The sequence below is a fragment of the Diadema antillarum genome, unplaced genomic scaffold (genome assembly GCF_040938485.1).
Source record: "Diadema antillarum isolate AM-2024a unplaced genomic scaffold, OU_Dant_1.0 seq00000367_RagTag, whole genome shotgun sequence".
NCBI lineage: Eukaryota > Metazoa > Echinodermata > Echinoidea > Diadematoida > Diadematidae > Diadema > Diadema antillarum.
Genome location: NW_027271368.1, coordinates 1373426 through 1395012, shown reverse-complemented (window position 1 = coordinate 1395012; position 21587 = coordinate 1373426). Strand labels below are relative to the sequence as shown.

At 39.2% G+C, this 21587-nt stretch overlaps 1 protein-coding gene across 1 annotated transcript; it reads left to right on the top strand.

Moving 5' to 3' along the window:
• Positions 1–655: 655 nt before the first annotated feature.
• On the top strand, positions 656–21255 carry LOC139731233 (microfibril-associated glycoprotein 4-like). Its single transcript, XM_071642120.1, has 4 exons — positions 656–1499; positions 13935–14080; positions 15345–15606; positions 19791–21255. The coding sequence occupies exons 1-4, from the start codon at positions 974–976 to the stop codon at positions 20042–20044; spliced, it is 1188 nt and encodes a 395-aa protein (XP_071498221.1). The 5' UTR covers positions 656–973; the 3' UTR covers positions 20045–21255.
• The last annotated feature ends 332 nt before the right edge of the window (positions 21256–21587 follow it).

Here is a 21587-nt window from a genome sequence, read left to right as displayed (position 1 = left end):
TATATATATATATATATATATATATACTGTATGTATATATATATATATATATATATATATGAGATACAATGTATGACGAGGGAGAAGAGGGTGAGTGTATAGCTTGGAATTATCATCCCTAAATACTGCTCCTCCTTCTTTTCTCTTCTTTTTTGGAATATATATATAAAGCTGACATCGCTGGAAGTGAAGAGGAGGCCGAGATACCCAAAGAATTGCTTTGATCCATTCCCAATTAAAGTACTCTAGTCTCCAATGATCCATGAGCATCAGATATGAATATTCCAGTTCAACTCAGCTCCCCTCCTCTCTTTTGCTTGCATGGCATGAATCTAAAATAAAAAGTTCTATCTTTGTCTCCTGATTTAAAATCTTGTCCTAATCAGGCATTTTGCAGATTCCTACTCGCACTAGCCTAAAGTTGGTTATCACCGGTGCGTTTTAAGTCTAATCCAGCGGGAGCAGAGCTTGTCACTTTCAATTGCCCGTATATCCGCCTCTTACTTTCCTGCCTCCACTCACATTGTACTGCTTTGTTTGGCTTGGAATCGAGTTGAGTTCCGCTAGTCTATCGGTCAAAAACCTTACTTCCAATAAAAAGCTGCATGTATCACTACACTCTCTGTGGCAGACACGCACTACGCTTCGGCTGTGATCAAGGTTACATATTAGAGCATACGTAACTCTATCATTGCATATCACTTTGAAGAATTAACAACGCTTTACAGGATCTATGAGTGGTTTTGGCGCGAGGTCTTGGAGGAATGATTGCTTATGGACGTCTGAAAAAAGAAAACTATCGTTAAGTTTGGAGCAATTTGTACCGGAGAAGAGATCAATCTGCCAAGACTGCCGCCGTTACGGGTCCTGGCGCGCGTTCGCCTCAGTGTGCGTCGAGGAAATCGTGTGTAGAATGTCAGCTTCGCTCGCAGACTCGAAAAGTTTCTTTAGAACTGACTGACACGAAGGCATCATGGACCCGCACGGTATGAGAGTCATCCTTGTAGCCGTAGTTCTGACTGGCTTGTCGAGGAGCTACGCTCAAGATGTTGGCGAAGACCTGGCGCATGGTACACGCGCGAGTGGCGTAGCCACATCAGCAGACGTGGATGTGGTGGACGTGGAAGACGTAACCCACGCCGCCGTCGTCGATGGCGAAGCTCAATCGGACCATAGCGTGGATAGCTCAGAACGGTTTGTATGTCGGCCGCACATTACCGTCCAGGTGCCTCCTTCCCGACCTATCCGACGTGGATGTAACTGCAGTGACGGCGCAAGCAGTGCCGAAGCGGAGAAACAAACGGCGAATCTGGTCAGGCAGCTGCAGGAACTGGTGCAATTCTGCCGAGCGGGTGATGGCGGTACCCAAGGGGGGAGCCAGACAGGAGCTAGGGAACCGATCGGAGGCAGTAGAGATGGTAGTCGACAAATATACGAAGCCCTCACTGACTTGACGACCGTCCTAAAGCGATTCCAGACTCCCGGGATACCCGTACCAGGTGGGTTGTAATCTTAGACTAGGCACAGGCCTACACTTACGCAAGGCTCTTTCCACTTTTATGGTTAAAGATATCATGATTTACACATAGACACAAATGGACATTGTTCCCTCATCCAAAACTGTGATGAATAAAATGTTTGCTTCCCGTTTGTATCTACACAAATATCTGTTTTGCAAGCATCCTACTCCACTGCTCCCCTGGATGTCAGCGCGGGATTTTCCTTAACGAGAAATGGAGGTTACATGATTCTACCTAAAATTATGACAAGCGTTGACACTTTGATAATGATATGGCATGGTTTGGCTACCAATGATACCCTTCTCGGGTTAAGCATTCTTTCCTTGCCCCCATTGAAGGACTCAGTCGCTATCATTACTGCAGCATATTGCCTTAAGCTTGTCAAATGATGTCAATTACACAGTGCAGGATTCACACTAAGAATCGTCAGTGAGACCCACCTTTTATCAGGACCACGTTGGTGGGCTTTGTTTTCGGGTATCACAGCCATTTCCTACAGGATTTTCATCAAATAAACTTTTAATTCCTTGAACAATTGTATGCTCTTGCATAGTTCACAATAAGGGGTTTCTTATTATCTCTCAAAAAGTTAAAACCTGAATCCCCATTTTAATCAAAACTGAACACAGTGTCTCACAGTGTGGTCACATAGTCGATTGTGTGAAAACGCTCCAATTTAACAGTGTGAAGGTGATTTCACACTGTGGCTTGGTTTTTCGCAGAGAGTGCACATACTGATGTTCTGTTCTGTTGAATTGATGATTCACAATGTGTTCATAATGTTAAAACACTTGAATTTATCAAATAGTGTGAAGAGATTTCACGCTGTGTTCACCATGCGTTCATTCTGTTTCACAGTCAATATGTGTTTCACACTGTGGAACACTGTGTTCTTTCCAGCGGGGCTATACTATCCCTTTACGTGCAGACAACAGGTGAAGCTAGTACGATCAATACCACTCGCTTTCATATGCATGTGTTGTGACTATATGTTACATAGCAAAAGAGGAATAATCTCTTTGTATAACCAAACATATCGCATACATTATTTTTAAAGAGAGAGGTACACCTGTCCAGTCATGTAAGGTGTTGTTTCTATTTTCATTAAAGAATAACCAGTATGTAAGAGGACGTGAGTAACATGGATTTTTGATGCTCACTGATTAAGCTGTATCATTAAGCTGTATCACGATTTCAGACACGCGCATACTCAAGCGATATTTATTCATGTCCCCTGAATCCATGCAAATACTGTGCATCATGAGACAAGGCTGTATGCTGTAATGCTTCATGTTGTCGCCCTGTCACCCTAGAAAACAGGACACGATTATAACGCGCTCTTTCCGAATTTGGGTTGGCTTATGGAACCTCATTTCCGGTTGAGATGCGCTTGTAGGCTGGCTTCGAGCTAAACCTTGACTGGCGGGAGTATGACCTTGTAAACCACATAAACCGATATGATGTTTTTGGCGGAAGTAACCCTCGTTACCGTTTCAGCTTCCATGTGAGAGACAGTACATAAACACGTGCAACATATCGCCTCAAACTGGCATCAGATTTGGCAGATTCCATGCGTTGAGATATTCCATAACATCCTCTTTTTTCCCCTTCATGTCATTGAGTTCATACATTTTGTTCAGTTGCCAAAAGTTTCAATTTATTTCTTAGACGCGGATGAGAAATAGAATGGAATTAATTTCTTCTGGATGAGGGTTGACTTATGTCAAATTGTTTGAATCCTAAGATTTGACCCTTTTCGTACATTTCCCCTTTATTCCTGCGCATGGGATTCGACTGTTTAATTTACTTGTCACTTCACATCTGCTTCTGACTACGTGAAGGCGTATAGATAGTAGTCTTTGCCTCAAGACGTTTCAATATCGTTATCGAAGAGCTGAGAGATGGAAAGCTTATTTCATTCATCTGTTTGTTATCCTTTGGCTTAGCCAGGCATGCTTTGAGTATGTATACTTACACATATCATGCATGCACGTTTGTCCCCTCCCATGCCCCTATTTGGTCTTCAACGCCTGCCTGCCTGCTTGCTAGCTTGCCAAGTTCCCGCCCCTCCCCCTCTTTGTATCTCAGAATTATAAAGGGTGACTGTTGTAATATGTCATGACAGGGAATGAGACGGTACACTATGAAAAATGAAATGGCTTGGAATCATTATTTTAAATTTTTCCACTCCTGCTCCGACCTTTTTAAGATCTTAAATTTAACACTCAAACTGTTCAATTCGACACTCCAAGTATTTAACTATCATTTCAGAAATGGTAAGTCTGACATTTTAGATGTTGAATTTAGCACTCAAAATGTTAAATTTAACACTGAAAATGTTGAACTACCATTTCAGAAGTGGTAAACTTAACATTTCGGGTGTTAAATTTAACGTTTACACCAGGGTTGGAGGAGTGACAACCTTTAAACTGTTGATTCACAATTTCACTCGTTAGAATGTTTGTTGTTGTTATGGTTTCGTGCTGAAATGAAATCGTATTTGTTCGAAACTTTGATGAAAACTGATTAATAAGTCTTCGGATGATATTTCGCTTTCATGAGGATGACAACCAGTGATAGGCAGCATACAAAGTCTTTAAACCGAGTTCATTAACCCTTTCCGTGTCATGCACTATGCAGAGTCTTTAAAACGTGACGGGATTTTCTGTGATGATCAGCACTTAGAGCACGTCAAAGGGTTAAGCTAAGGAGATATAACAGACAATCCATTTATTCATACTAATCATGCGTTTAAAGTTTCATATTTGTAACTTAACTAAAGTTATTGCTCAACGGCAGAGAGAATATATATTTATACATACATTACACTGGGAAATTGGCAAAATCAAATGACTAAGAAAAGAATGTTGGTTGTTTTTAGTATGTTCATAAGTGTTGATAGCCCAAAGCTCATCAGGGTTGAAATGTCAGATATCGCGAATACTAAAAAGTAAAGCTGTTTATTAAAAGTTACGTTGTTGATCAAACATTTCAATTGAAAATATCTTTTTTGGAAGTTTGATTATGAAGTTGTTGCAAGCAATTTATAGTAACTATTTAGAGCTCATTAATTCTTTTCGTCATTGGATATTGAATCTTCATTAGTACTGCGTGGCATAAGATCATAAATTGATTTCTGGTAGTTGATGAAGAATTCAGTCTGTTTGAAGAGATTGTTTAATTGCCGCAATACGTTTTGAATATTTCCGGAAGTATATTGAAACATTATTTGTCTTGAAACCATACACTCCCCGTCTCTCTCTCTCTCTCTCTCTCTCTCCCTCTCTCACACACACACACACACACACACACACACAGACACAGCCACACAAACAAACACACATCATAACACACACAGCCACACAGACACAAACACACACACACACATGCACACACACACACACACACACACACACACACACACACATCATTACACACACGCACACACACTTAAAATATTGCAAACGTTCCCTGAGATGAGGTCTGTCTGGGAGTGTTACGCCATTACAAGGGGACTGGCTTTGCGCGGTGTCATTCTCGTGGCGCGGCGAAAGAGCCGAGTGCACGACATGCCGTTTTCTTTTTTTTTTTTCTTTTTACCTTCTTGTTCTCGCAACTATCGTAGTCGCTATCATGTATCAACACCTGGAGGTTAAAAATCAAGCCGTTGGGGATAAGGCGTGGGTAATTGAGGAAATCACTCCGAGCTAATTAGGACCTTAAAGCGGCGTGGAAAAACAAAAGAGGCGTTCGGAGACTGCTCAGCGGATTGCGACCAGAAGTCGTACATCCTGTCGAAGCGGTTGTCCGAGACTCTGCGCACTATACTGCGGATTTTTCGATATTTGAATAGGTCTTTTTGAGGACACTACGTGATTATGCTTATTATGATCAAGTTATGAGACAGGCAGTGTAACCAGGGGCACTTTAGCGCATGGGAGAAATAGAAAATACCGCTCAGCGCTGTATATCATTTGCTATAATTGCCTTCAAATTTAAGACAAACAAGCTCATTAAAAGCTTTGCCTGGGGAAAACGTCAGTACCGATGTAATGCGAGCTTTTTTGTTTGTTTATTTGTTTGTTTGTATTTTGTTAAGGAAATCCACTTTTCAAGCGCTGCTTGATATTTAGGACATGCAGAAACCTTTCTGTGCAAGCGATCTTGCATAACCGGGTTCAAGTCTTGCTTGGTACATTACATTATGTAAACATACCTGGAAAACGCGATTTACCATGACCTTTCTCCATTCTCGGTCCTGGTAGTTAAAATGGGTGTCTGTATGATTATATAGCTAAATTGATATGGCCTATTGGTAAAGCAGTGCTTACACTGAAGACGCTACCTTGGAGATTATGAGCTTGCAAATATTTGTCCAATAAAATATCATGATGTAAATGTCAGTGGAATGGACGTAAATTGAGGTTAACCATTATGTTAAAGGGATGGTAGAGTATTGGTGGAGATGAGGATTGAGCTATCAACTTTTTGCGAGAATTCGGAAACCACCTATAAGATAGCATAGAGCATACCATTCTAAGAGGAATTCAAAGTTTATTAGATGAAAATCAGTTTTGGAATGGCTGACACATCCAAAAACAAAGTAAAACAAATCGATCGTGATAAAAGTTGGGTCCCGCCAGCCTTTATTAGGATGGCTTATTTTGGATTTTCCAGCCATTTCAAAAGGAAGGAAATTTAAAGCAAGCTACATGTGGAATGCGCCTACATCCTATGCAATGTATAATGTCATACTTGAAAGCATTGTGTTTTTAATAAAGTACAAGCAAAGGTTATTATCGGACAAAGTATGCATCGAAACAACAGGGCATTGCTAAAGGCTGAATTAGCTCATACACTGAGTGATGATGGAAATCGCTGCTATTCTGGTTTACATTTTGTTAGTATTTGAGAGCAACCGTCTGGACCTGAAACGTTACTAAACAAAATGAGCATACTATATTGTGACGAACTCGCCTTCTCGTCGTGAATGATGAGAGTGTATTTGACTGTACAAATGTCTCCGCGAGCCGTGTCAGGATGGCCGAGTAGGCGGGGTTCGTTTTGTTGCAGTTTACAACGATCCCTTTAAATCATTAAAACTACCAGTCTGTGTCTACCATGTAATATGCTGTGTCAGAAGCAGCTCACCAACACAAGCGGCACACATACAAAGTTCAGCATCACTTAGATAATGTCACTTCCAAACGTCAGTGGTAGATGGTGTTAAATTGGTACGTCTAGTTTGTTACCAACTTTTGCTACCAAGTTCTGCTACCAACTCTTGCTACCAAGTGCTGCTACCAACTGTTGCTACCAAGTTCTGCTATCAAGTTTTATTACCAACTCAGTCACGCTAACGTGGAACACCTTCACAACCATATGGTGGCACAGGTATCGTTGATGGCACGGGGTAAAGTGCTATATCGCACCGTTACCAACATCTTCAGGCGACGACTGGAACTTGGATTGGGCACAGGGCATATGCGACAAGTCACATTACCACTATTCCCGAAATCCAACGGCGACGACTGGAACTTGGATTGGGCAGGGACTATGCGACAAGTCACATTACCACTACACCCGAAATCCAATGGCGACGACTGGAACTTGGATTGGGTACGGACTATGCGACAAGTCACATTACCAGTATACCCGAAATCCAATGACTTGCTAGTTGGTCTTCTCAGGAACGGCGCTCCAACTCAGGAACATAAACCACCACTCTCCAATTTGTTGTATTGTGGTAGAACCCTCAAGAAGACACAGTGAGGACAGCAATTCAGGAACATATGTACAGTTTATTATACAAAGAAGTGAACATTAACAACACACTGGAAATGTATCATACACGGGCTGCTTGTTGCGGACTATGTCACACAACGGCCACTTTATATGCCTCTCCTCCTATCGCGGAATGAGGAGGCAATCCCGCACGGCCGTGAGCAACGCGGAAAATACCCGCTGTAGTCATTCAAATTATTTACAATGTTGGCGTGGTTACAAAATTCGTACAATGATTATACGTTTTAACAATATCTCTTGTACATGGTTGCTATATTTCGGCATGTATCATCGGTCTAAACCGGAGTTGGTATTAAAATAATCCAAACTTGCCCATGACAAACAAGTAACCACATATCTAATAATAAATGTTTAAACTTATAATGATGCACTACCACCTTGAAACGTTTGTCCACCGTTTCGATATTATGCCCCTTTCTATGTTATACACACTATCGATCATAACAAATACTAATCGAACAGTTAAATCGAATCGGTTCCACCGACTTTCGTTAAAATATATATATATATATATATATATATATATATATATATATATATATACATATATTAATTTTGTCCATGTCAATACAGCTAATCATATCATACAAGGGACACACACATCGACAATAAACACGGAGAATGGAAAAGAGAATGAGAATTTATGACTGAGAGACATTGCATGAGATGAAGATGATGGTGACATATTTATAGAAATGAAGAGCAGAGAGTCGCAGCTTACTTTCATCAATCACCGATTAACCGTCTTCTTTATGTTACTATGGATACACGCCACCAAAGCATCTCCATTTTTCGAAGGATGTTCATCCTTTCTAAAGCAGGTCATCTCAATCATAGTGTGCTAATTCCGAGATGACTTCGTTTCCAGAGTTTAACAACGCTTTCGTTCACCCTGCTGTGTCCCTGTTAGTGCCTGCAAAAGCACGCTCATGATTGTTCGCAGCGGAAATGGACCAAAAACGAAAATTAGAGGTCAAATTGTTTGCTTCGCAAAAGTGACTTCTTACTTTGCAGCACTATGTTTTGGGTCTTTTTTTTAGCTCTCTCTAGTTCCGGACAAATAGCAGGAGTGTTGTTTCAAAAGCGCAGCCCGACAGTTATCTACGGGTTTTTTTTTGTGTGTGTGTGTGTGTGTGTGTGTTTGTGTGTGTTTCTCATTCTTTTTCTACTCAATGGGCCTTTATGAATTACTGTTAATCATTTTGGCCAAATACGAATAAATTGAGGTCGACACAAGACTCCTAACTGGTTTGCAGATAATATTTTTGTTTGACTCATAATTTGCTGAAAGGAAACGAAAAATTCAGTTCAATTCGACTGAAATATGATTTGCCAAGTTACATTTTGTTCGCTCTTTATAATGCTTATATTTTATCTGTTTTATCTTATTGCAGTTCTATTTGGGGAAACACGTATTCTTGCCATACTCAAAGACTTTTTATACTACAAAAGAAAGCAATTCGAATTTGTACAAAGTCAGATTATAGAGCTTCAACATCTAAACTTTTTAAATCATTACACACTCTTAAATTGCAAGATTTGAATAAAATTCAAATATGTTCCTTTATGCAACGTTTCCATGCTAAAACTCTTTCACCTTATTTACAAAATATGTTTTCTGTGAACTCTGATGTACATAATTATTATACAAGATCGTCAAATCATCTTCATCGATGGCGTTTTTTAACCGATAAATCTAAATATTCGTTACGTCATACTGGTCCCGTTTTATGGAATACGTTAGAATTGAGCAAATTCAATTCACAGTTTAATAATATGTTCAAAAGGCAGTACAAGAAGTTATTGATTAGTAAGTATTGATTGGATTATTATGTATGGATGTATTGGTCTTTCTTCTATTTGTATGATGGTGTTTAATGTTTTTCTCTTTTTTGTTATGATTAATTTGATTTTTTTTAAAAGTAATTTTCAAATGATTATAACGCGGAGTATGTGCAACATAACAAGCCTATTCTGGCTTTCTACGCGCATACCATTTTCCGGTCAACCAAACACATAATGTTAACATGAATTCCACTTTGATATTTTTTCTATTCGCCTGGCATAATCCAAACAAGGGATGGTTCATATTTTGACCGAAAACAAAATAACAAGTAAACTCATATGCAATAAGAATTTCTAGAGCGAACAACAACAACATAGTAATCTCCTGTTCGAGGGACAGTTAATATTTCAATTTATGGCTGCGAAAAACTTCTAGAGAAATTATAGGACTTCTGATACACTTATCCGTATGGTTGCCATGGTAACTAAGTAAAATATTAGTGATGTTATCAAAGGTCCTTCCACGTGTATTCAGTCTTTAGAAAGGACTGGATTGTTAGCCTCACATCAGACAAGATGTGGTCTTCACCATGACGTGTACAATGTACTTGACAACTGGACTAAATGAGTGTCAGCAAAACAGATGCCCGTTGATTATTTTCAAGGTTTTGATAAAATAATGACCAGTCACCTTGGTAATTTGTTTCTCTCTCTTTGTCTCTCTGTGTTTTTAACAGTGAAAGCAGGCAGATGATTTAAAGGGGTGGTATAGTCTTGGTTGAGGTGAGGATTTAGCTTTTAACATTTCGCGAGATACTTAGAAACCACAATTCTAAGAGGAATACAACGTTTATTTGACGAAATCGGTATTGAAATGACTGAGATATCCAAAATCGAAGTAATACAAAGCGATCCTAATAAAAGTTGGGTTCCATATTGGGATTGCTTTATTCGGAATATCTCGGCCATTTCAAAACCAATATTCATCAAATAAACTTTTGATTCCTCTTAGAATTATATACTTTGTCATATTTCATAAGAAGTTTCTCATTATCTAAAAAAACAAAACAACACTCACCATCAAACAAAGTTGGAAACTTGAAGTCCCATCTCAACCGAAACTGTACCATCCCTTTAAAGTATATACGTCAGTGATGACAAGTGTTAAGAATGGATTGTTTTAAATTCCTTTGTAAAAAGTGAATTCACCGATTGACTGTTGAGGAGGGGGGAAGAAAAGGGAGAGGATGAAGACGACGATAAGAGGAAAGAGGAGGGTAAGGAGGACGAGGGAAAAAGACTAGACAGCCACTAGTCATACTGACTACGAGTCACACTGCCCACGATTCATAAAGCCCACGAGACATACTGCCTATGAGTCATACAGCCCACGAGTAAAACAGACCCAAGTCATACAGCCCACGAGTAAAACAAACCCAAATCATACAACCACGAGTCATACTGCACACGAGTCACACATCCCACGAGTCACACTGCTCATGAGTCATATCATTAGCCCTCGAGCAATAGACGCAAAGTGAACAAGGCCCACGAGCTCGACACAAAGCCGAATAAGCCTACTAGCTACACGGTCCTCAAGCTACACTATAGGCAAATACGGCCAAGGAGTTAAGCACTCGGCAAATAAGGCCCACGGCCTTGACACTAGCCAAACAATTCCTGCTAGTTCGACACTAGGCAAATGAGGTCCACGAACTCATCATTAATTACTTCAAGCCCATAAGAGTTTATGGGCGCTCACGGACCTTTTTTTTTTTCCTAATGTTTAGATTCGGGCTTGATTGATAGTTTCTAACTCGTGTTCTACTACGTGTCAAGCTCGTGGGCTGTATAACTCTGGGGCTGTTTGACTCCTAAGTTAATGACCCATACACTTTCTCAATGTCTACCTCGTGGGCTGTATGACTCGTGGGTAGATCGTGGGATGACCTGAGAAGGAAAAGGGGATGAAGAAAGAAAGGAAAAAGGAGGAAGAGAACGATGAGGGATTGGATAATATGGACTGGAAGGAGGAGGAGGGGAGGAGTAGAAAAGAGTTAAGATGAGGGTGAGGAGGGAGAGGGATAGGCGATGGAAATTTTAGGAAGATGAGCTGGTAGAACTAGAGAAAAAATAATCGAGTGAGGAATGAATGTGTTTGAAAGTTGAGGGAAAGGAATAGGAGGAAAGGTGGAAGAAGAGGAGGTGGTGGAAATGGAGCAAGGAGAAGAGGAATAATGAGGAAGTTTTTGAGAAGGAGAAAAACAAAAGTTAAAGGTAAAAGGGTTACCCATTGGGAGCAGTGATTTTAAATTCTTTTCGAGTTATCACATTTGATCCAAATTTGTAAGTCAGTTGTATCAATAAACATCCTACCATATAAAATTTCGCAATAAAGCCTGAAGAATAAGCAGATATCGCTATTTTTCTCAATAAACCATACCTGTAGACGGTTTATTCTATTTTATCATAACTGTTGTTCTCACTATTCTTCAACAAAACTTTACATTGATTATACTGATTAACATTTTTTTTTTCCATTGGATATTTCTATTCATAACTCACATTCTTAGAACTATTTTGAAGCACTAAAGCTGGGTTATTGTTTCATCTGCAACTAAATGGCAATGCCTTTATGACGAAGGTATTTCTCGTAAAGTGGCACGGTTTGTGATTAATCTTATATCTGTGTGACTTTGATCGTTGTCGCTGGCAACTCTTGCAAGGTAGAGTGAGTAAAGGAAGAATGCCATGGCAAATATTGTAATGCGCTGAATATGGTGATGACAATCTTCATTGCAGTCATTACTCAACGACAAATACAGAAATATGAAACACCTGGGCCCCATTTTATAAAAAGTTGATACGATAGCAACTCTTGCTGGGATGGCAGTTGTCATGGTAACGGCAAGAATCCAGCTTCCTGGTTGGCTGTTGCTGCTGGAAATTGCCATTCCAGCAAGAGTTGCTATCCTGACATCTTTTATGAAATGGGGCCCTGGACCATGTACTCTCCTAAACTTTCCTACTGTGTATATCATGTATATTTATCTGTTCTATTTCCCTATAAAGCAAACAGAACGAGGTGTATTTAAATTCAATTCAAATGTATTTTCATTAAGACAAAGCATGATATACGCTTCAATCTGTTTTGTGACGTAAGAATAATGTAAACAAAATAATGTAAAAGGAACAGAGTACCCGGTATACAATAGCGAAACTAAATCATTGCGGAGAACAATTATGTAATGTACGAATAATTGATGGACACACTGAAAAGACAATGCATGTAATGATTATAGGGAGCCCCACCTCTTAAGACTAAAAAAAAAGTGTTGGAAATTTCTTTCTTTTCAACCCAAAGATCAACAGGTCAGAGGAATATTTTCCGATCGTATTGAGGTTTAGTCCGACTTTGTTTTTATTGCATGGTCAGTATAATGCAGTGTGCTAAACCCAAGTTCACAGCGCAGACAATCACAGGACCTGACATCCTAACAATTGTTTCCATATCGCTTCCAAGTAGGTCATTATCCTGTTTATTGCACGGTAGTGGGGTCAAAACATGTACGACTGAAAGGGAGAGAAGTACTGTGTGAGTTTCATTGTACAATGTATACTGTTTGAAAGGGGGGAAGCGACAGCTAAGGGTATGTGCCTTATCTATATACAGTCCCGTTTAGTTTTGTTTTGTTTTGTCTTGTTTTGTTTTGTGCACAATCGATGATCAAAGCTTGTGTCATGAGTCGGGAATGCAATGCCATTATACGTGATGCGCTTGGGCATCTATTTTTCTTTCTTTTTTTCTTTTTTTTTTAAGATTTGGTGATTTGAATAAGTCGTCAGTTGCACTTTACCAGTATATTTCAATTTATGAATTCTTTTCCTCCTCTTGAGGACCCAGTAAAGTAGCTCTTACACGAAGCTGTACGTCACGAAGTGTACTCGCTGCATTTCACTACTTGGACGCTCTTTTCATGATTCGGTTGTGTATGTCAGCCAGTCGGGCGATGTCCAAAGATAATTCGTTATTCCGAAGATTCGTTATATTTCAGTACTTAGAATCCAGTTGAAAGGTTGCAGTTGATGCTATGACCATGCAGGACTCCTCTCTTATCAAATTTGAATGTTAACAACATGATTTCCTGGCGAATATACCCAACTGTGAAATCGCTCTGCTCGTATACCGTGACTATGTTTGTTCGCTTTCTCTTCTGACTTTTAATGACTAACGTCTAAGTGCTCGTCACACTTTCCATACTTTCCCGCGTCGATGACCTTTTAAAGGGATGTCATAGTTTTGGTTGAGTCGAGATTGATGATGAGAAACCTCTTATGAATATTCAAGAAGAATTTAACGTTGATTTGATAAAAATTGGTCTTGAAATGGATGAGATATCCAAGTCCTCATAAATGATTTCTTAGTATCTCTCAAAAAGTTAAAAACTCAATCTTCATCTCTACCAATACTACACCATCACTTTAGGCCTTTTCAACACGCTTATCTGATCTATGCTTCATGTGAACCTTCCGCTTGGACCACAAACTTCGACAGGAAGATGAATTAACCAGTAACGTCATCGCTATCAATCTGGTCACTATACACGAACAACGTTTACTGGTTTCTTACCGATACACGATGCAACCGTTCAAACAAATATAGTGTACGCAAACATTGGAATTAATTGCAACTGATTAACAAATTGCCCAACATCGACGTAAAGAACACGAGGACCAAAACAGAGGATGAAAATTGATGGTGCCAATGTACAAGCATATACGTGTCATTATTTTGTCTCCTCTCGCTTTCCACGAATAATCCAGGATCATTGATCTCGCTACCCAAGGACTGTTCCGAGGTGTTATCTAGAGGAGCCACTACCAGCGGGGTCTACACGATCCAGACCTTGGACTCGGGTAGGCCGTTTCAGGTCTACTGTGACATGGAAACCGACGGCGGCGGCTGGACGGTGAGTATATTATAGGCCGACACCTCGTGACCGCCTACTTTACTATCTTACTGGTCTTGCCGTCAGCTGGCACTCGCTTGGAAAAAGTCACTTGTGAAAGTTATTGCCGTTCATGTGAGAAACAATTTTAATTGTGACCACAATGAAAAGCCCACATCACGAATGACTGAAGCAGGACGTACCCCCCCCCCCGTATTTGTTTACTTTTACAAACAATCAAACACGCGGGAATAGAGCCTTCTCTTTAGTTGCCCACTTCTGTGGAACTCGCTTTACCAATCCAAGTTCGGAATTGCGACAACCTTGAAACCTTCAAATCTGAACTAAAGCCCTACCTATCCTTTTCAGCAACTTTGTGAATAATGTGTGATGTATTGTTGGAGCGGGGCACCTTTGAATGTTCTTTACAGACAAACGGCACTATACAAAGGCTGTTTATCATCATCATTATCATCATTATCAACAAACAAACAAATAAACAAAAAACAACATATGTGTACGCCTGCCGCTATCTCCTTATATACAGGCGTTTCGAAGGTACTGCTAGGCTATTGTTCTGCAAATTTTTAATCAAGCGTAGATGATCTGATATCATATCTTGACGGATGCAAAATATATTTGACAGAAAAAAAAATGTTCAGTGTTACTCACAAATTTTCAAAGATTTCCAGTAGTTCGAATTTAAAAGTATAATGATAATCCGGTCGTTGTAGAATGTTGAGTCTTGAACTGGCTTCGAGCACATATTGCAAAGTGGATCATGTAAATAGAGATCAACAATAAAAAAACAGACAAATTGAAAAGCAATCGTTCAATCAAAAAGAGATGAAAAGTAATATATTGCGAAATTTCGGCTGTGAACGACCTCGGATAGTTTTTCCAAGGGACCCACGTTGACTTCTTGCCATTGCCTTGGATATATTTCCCTTCAAATTTCGCGTAGATTAAATCGGTATAGGGTTGACGACGCAGCCCTCGTTCATCCGTCTTTTCAGGGTTAAAGCACACCTTGAGAAGATGAACAGTTGCAAAGCAATACCTTGGTTGTAACTCACTTATTTCATTCGAACTTGGCATTCAGGTGTATCACGTATGTTGATAGTATCACCCTCAGATTGTTTACTTTTGGACTAAAGAAGAATAACGCCTTAGATGTCCCATCCCTTTCATAAAATGCGATACAATATAACAATGAGAATTCATGTTTGATAAGGCAATACCTAACGAAATAGAATTTGGTGCCTTTTTCTTCCTGACGTGACAGGTGTTTCAGAAACGCAAGGATGGATCAGTCGATTTCTTCAGAGGGTACGCCAGCTATAGAAGGGGATTCGGGGATCTGAACGGCGAGTTCTGGTTGGGCAACGACCAGATCCATCGTCTGACGTCACAAGATGAATACCACCTTCGCATTGACTTGGAGGACTTCGACCTTGGAACGGAATTCGCTGAGTATCGAATCTTCAGAGTGTCAGACGCGAACGAGGATTATCGATTGACAATCGGCTCGTACTACGGAACTGCTGGTAACAAATTTTAACTTCACTTTCAACTTGTGTTCATATTTCTCAATGAAAAATACATCAGATAATATAACGAAGTAAAGTGATGCATAATATCCAGCTAGGATGCACAATAGATATTTGGAAACATACAGAACATTGTAGTCATTCTATAATTTTTATGAAAGTTTGAATCTAAGTATAAATGCTAAAGAATTATGATGCAACCTACTTAAAGTGAAAACATAGGACCTAGTTCTGGTAAAGGTTTGAGAACCCGTTTTGCATTTATTCATTTTTGCTTGCAATATATCGAAAGAGTCTACCAAGACACTTACCTGATTGACGCGATTTGCCGGGATGATAAGTTGTTGGTTTTTTTTATAGTATTTTGAGATCAAAAGTGTAGGATAATAAAAGTCGGTATACCGACTTTTATTCCAGAAGGATCCAGCCTAACTCGGTCTCAGGGATAACTCGAATAACAAGAATATATTGTTATTACAGCGTTATTCCACACATTTCTTACGCATACGTGTACACTTTGGAGCGAAATTTGACAGTTTGTTCTGCAGGCGTACAAAAACTATGTTTTCTCTTTTAGAGCAAGCAATCATGGCTTCAGACAGTCAGACCTTGTTTACTTTGTGCGTACATGTATTCGTTTGTGTGCGTCCGTGTGTGGTTTCGTGTTTTTTAGTATCTTTTTTTATTTCTTCTGTCCATGGGATTGTGGACAAGAGATTCACGCAGATGTTGACGAACCTTCATGTAAACCCCCCCCCCCCCCCCCAAAAAAAAAAAAAAAAATCTTTACACATGCAAGCACAAATACCTACTGCTGTAGATTTGTGATACATTGTCACAAGATAAGTGGAACTCAAGTTGACTAACTAAAGGCAAGTTTTCAGGCTACGGCATTTCAAACATTTCAAAACAGGACAGATACGCGCCTCATAAACATATATCATAACCATTTTGATCTAAAAAAAAAAAACAAGAAAAAAACCCTCCCGACTCATCAAGAGAACGATATTACGTACGAAATCGTTTACCAGATTTTACGTTACATCGCTATGTGAATAGATGCAGCGCAATGTATATCTGGCCCCTTCGTCTGTTCGTGCACCTAATCGCGACCACCACATCACCGCGCGTGCATACGTGATATATAACTAGTGTATACCTACTGATGCTTACTGGTGCTGGTGCCCGATAATTTAAAAACAAGAAGCAATAACGTACGCATATTACCGAAATTGTTGTGTGCGGAATTCTAATAAATGTCAAATTCCGTAAACACTATTTATCATTTATAGCTTTTTTTCTTCTTCACAGAAATAATAACAATGTTACAGATATTTGGTTGAATGAGTTAATGGAGCAAAAACAGATAAACAAAAGTCATTCAGCCGAGACTATACTTTTTGGGATTCCGTCTAACCACAGAAATTTCAGAGGAAAATCGATATATACCATGACAGGGATATACAGCTGATAGCAGCAAGACAGATTGCCATTTATTATTATAGAGAGAGGCAATAACAACAACAACAAAGCAAAAAATCCAAATAAAAGAGTTACTTTAAATCAGGACAGTGACTCAGAAATAATGACCAAGTGAAAATAGTGGAGAGATCAATCAAAATGATAAGCCAGTTATAAGCAGTAAAAATGGCGCGAAAATGATCAAAATGGCGTCCTACGAGATGCTCAAAAACTGTTTCTGCCACGTTAATACAGAGACGTCCCTCACGTCATTCTCCTGGCCTTCGCATTGTGTGAAAATAACGAAGACTTGAATTTGTACTCCAGCTTAGAAAGGAACTCATTCACTTTGTCTATTGTGTTCATTGATATATAGCAATTATGTTTTTTACGAAATGTTTTGAGCGGAAAAGAAAAACATACAAGTGATATTCCCCATAAATTCACAAGCAGTCATACCTATTTTAATATTGATCTATTAGTGGAAAAATGAGCAAAGGATAATTCAACTTGGGGATAAATGCGAGGGATCACCAAAGTGATGCAGCTTTTTGGGTATGTAACAAACGCAAACAGAAGAAAACTGACCAGAAGTGAATATATTTATAAGTAGAAAAATTGGGCAAAGAAAATGGGATTCCAGCGGGATTCGAATATTTATCTATAACATATTCGTTATGTCCAGGGGATAAGATTTATATAAGAAAAGAAAAGAAAATAGTTAAACGTTTAACATTTTCTGATGGACTTCTCATTCTCTTTTTATCAAAATGTTTTCCTGTCCCAAAGTTTTGATTAAGAAGCGCAAGGTAGAGCTGGGGATTATTAAACTATTTACATTGTTCTTCGTAATTATGTTTTTGGCTAGATATTGACAGTGATTGATAAGTTACCTCTCTTTCTCTCTCTAATTACAACTGTACACAGCAAAACAACCACACAATTCCTAAGCCATTATCCATATCATATTATGATCTCTATGTGATGACGTTATACGGCCTTTACGCCATAAAGAATGAAATTGCACATTAAACACATAAATTCATTACTGGGTTCTGTTTCCAGTTATTATCAAGCAGCTTATTCATGCCATAGAAAAATAATGTTCCCTTGACATGGCGTCCTCCTCCTTACAATGAAAAAAAAAATCTACGTGAAAAATATAGCGGTAGAGAAAAGATGTATTCAGGGCGTGCAAAAGGGAAACTGGCTAAGGTTTGTGTTACTTGGCATGCATTTCAAACAAAGAATGTTCGAGAAAACTGCAAAATAAACTCGTGAAATGATAACAAAACAATGTTGTTGTTTGCTCTGCAGTGGGCACCGTTGGTCTGTGTGAGGGAGGTTGCGAGCGTGCTGTGAAAATGGCTTTCATTGATAACCACTTTTTGCTTCGGTACGTGGCGTTTCGCGTTACCTCTCGTAGCGCTCGGGGGCGCCAAAAATGGAAATGGGGGAGTAAATTTGAACAGTGTAACTACGCCTCCGGCTCACGCTTACCATTGTCTCTTTCAAAATAAACGCGATGCTTCTGATTTCTGCGGGAAGTAATCGAATTCCTGGAGTATAACATGGCGTATATTTCTGACAAAATAGCGATTGTTTACGTGCCTTATACTGTGCACAACATAAAATCACTTATACTACAGTTTGGATAACAAACTCCACGCTACCTCTACCCCCTCCCCCCCCCCCAAAAAAAGGGATAATCATTAAAGGAAAAGAAAAACTCCATGAACCAAATACATCAAAATTCGATGACACACTAGATGCTGTACTGGTGAAGTATGAGTCCGTAACGAGCTAGTCAAGAGGTATCTATTTGGTTTTGATTTGTCCTGAACTCGACCGAGGTAGACAGGTATTTGAGGCAGGATACAAGACAATCAGTATGGGACAGGGTGATTTGGAATTCAACTCTGTGGGATTTTCAGGGTCAAAGTCAAAAGCCAAACACGGCCATAACCTTATTAAACTGTTTAAAGTCTTTCATGGAGAATTGTAGAGCAAGTTAAACCGGATGTAGGTTGAGACGTAGGTTTGTTTTCTTTCACTATCCCGACAAGTCAGGATTATTCTGTCAAACAAAACCAAAAAGGACTTGTTCAGTGACATGTTTTGCTTTTATAAGAATGATTGTATGATAGGAATTAGCCATCAAGAGTGAGAAAGACTAATGAAGAAAATAACACTCTCTGTGGCACACCTAACACACACGTAGAAACCAAGAAAGCGACTATACTGGATGTATTTTGTTGAATCTTTTTTTTTTGTAGAAGCTATATATTTGTAAAAGTCATAACCTATGTTTTCTTTTGTTAACGGCCAAAACATGTCAAAAATCCTTTGATGATTTAGATCTATGTTGTTAGTTTTTTTTCTCTCTTTTTTTCGATTTAGCTTTTCCATAAATGTGGCAGTGTCAACATAAACATTTGATAAGATGGTTGCTGTGCTTAATCCTGTGTGCATGTACATGCATGTGTATGTTTGGGTCTGCGCCTCTGTTGTTTCATGCTTATAAGATACACATAATGTCAATGTAATATCGATCACTTAATTCAAAGCATTTCCTAAAACGTTTCAAGCGACATATTCCACTTATTTTCCTTTAGATTTCGTCTCTATCTTTTCGTTCTATCCATCTTTGTCGTAGTACGGTGAATCATTCATGATTCATTCTCTTTAACCTTTCTCTCACCTGATTTCGATACCCACAGGTGATGCCCTTACGACGCACAGCGGGCAACCTTTTACGACCAAGGACCGCGACAATGACAACTGGGCTAGCAAGAATTGCGCCAAGGAGTATCACGGTGCGTGGTGGTACAACAGCTGCTTCTACGCCTCGCTCAATGGGGAATACCTGCGGGGCTCATCGGAGAGCTACGGCACGGGAATCGTTTGGTACCAGTGGCGCGGCTACTATTATTCCCTCAGACGCACAGAAATGAAAATTCGACCAGCGGACTAATGAGGGCACTTTTCACTGATCATACCCTCGATTCTGTTTGAACAAGTAGAAGAAACTTCTGTTGCTGATTGGTTGTCGTTGTAAGGTACTATTGTAGGTAGTCTATTATGCAATAACGCCCGATACTGAAATTTCGGTTTAATTGACACCTGATTGAAATGCATTAAAAGCCACACTCGTCTTCATAAAGAAAAAAAAAAAACTGAGAGTCGAACTTCGCACACCTCCAGACGGAAAAACTCAAAGGTCAAGATTTGGTCAACATCATATGCTGCTAATAAAACCCGGTGATTTCTTAGTCTGCAGGACTGAGCAGATATACCCTGTTGCGTTTTTGGTCAAGTTGTCAATGTTTCGTGATTGCCATTTATCAGAAAACAATTGGAAGAGAAAATTACAGTGTATATCTGATGGGCACAAACTATTAGCACGATAACTTAAAGCACGAACGAAATATGACAATCTAAATGCCACCTAGTCGTAGCTTATACTCCGTCCTGTTTCACATTAGAATGACATCCAACTGGCCATGTGACTTCAGCTGTCATTACCAGATTTACAGTATAGTCTTCCTTTAGCAATGATTTGTCACTTTTTGTCGCTATTTTCATTCGTAGTATTCCTATTTAATGTCAATAGATCTATCGATGCAACCCGTCTTTGGTTACAAATACTAAAAATAAAACAAATATCAATTGAAACAAATCATGCTTGAAATTTTACGTGAGTTGTAATCATGGTAATGTATGATGTATACAAGGTTTATCACAATGATTATCCACGGTTTTCAAAAGTAACAGACATTATTTCCCTGTTCTTTTTATGTTGACTATATTCCAACTATACTGAGATCATAGTATACCTATAAGATATATCAACTGTTGAAGTGAACCTACCCCCTCCCCCCCCCCCCAAAAAAAAAGAAGAAAAAAAGAAAGAATATCAGGTACGGAGAGATCGGGGGTCAAGTTTAAAGTGGCGAATAAAGTCATTGACAGTTATTCTTTAGACCTATGGATGAAAACGGCAACTCAGTTTCGGGCCTCGAAGTCGTTTTATCAAGTTTGAATACACTTTGGGAATTGTTGTCTACGTCATAATGAACGTATGACGCAAGCCATGTAGACGAGAGTGTATAACTGGTGGAAGATGTGTTGGTATAAATTATTTAACTCACGTTGTCAATAATTATGCTAGTGAAAAATGTAGTAAGAGCCATGTAATTGTTTTAGCGTAATAAATACTTTCTTTACGAACGCGTTGTACTCATTACGAGGCATTCATTTATGTTGTGTGCTCATACACCGTCGCATTTGAACCAGACATTTTGATCACCACCTCTCAGGTTAAAGGCATAATTTACCATTTGCAGATGAAACAAAAACCCAGCATTAGTGCTTTGAAATAGTTCTAAAATGTGAGTTAGGGATAGAAACCACCACTGTAGAAATCTGAATACGTATAATCGATGTAAAGTATTGTTGAATACACAAAATGTGAACAATAGTTATATTAAAAATGTTTCCAGACTAAACCGTCTACA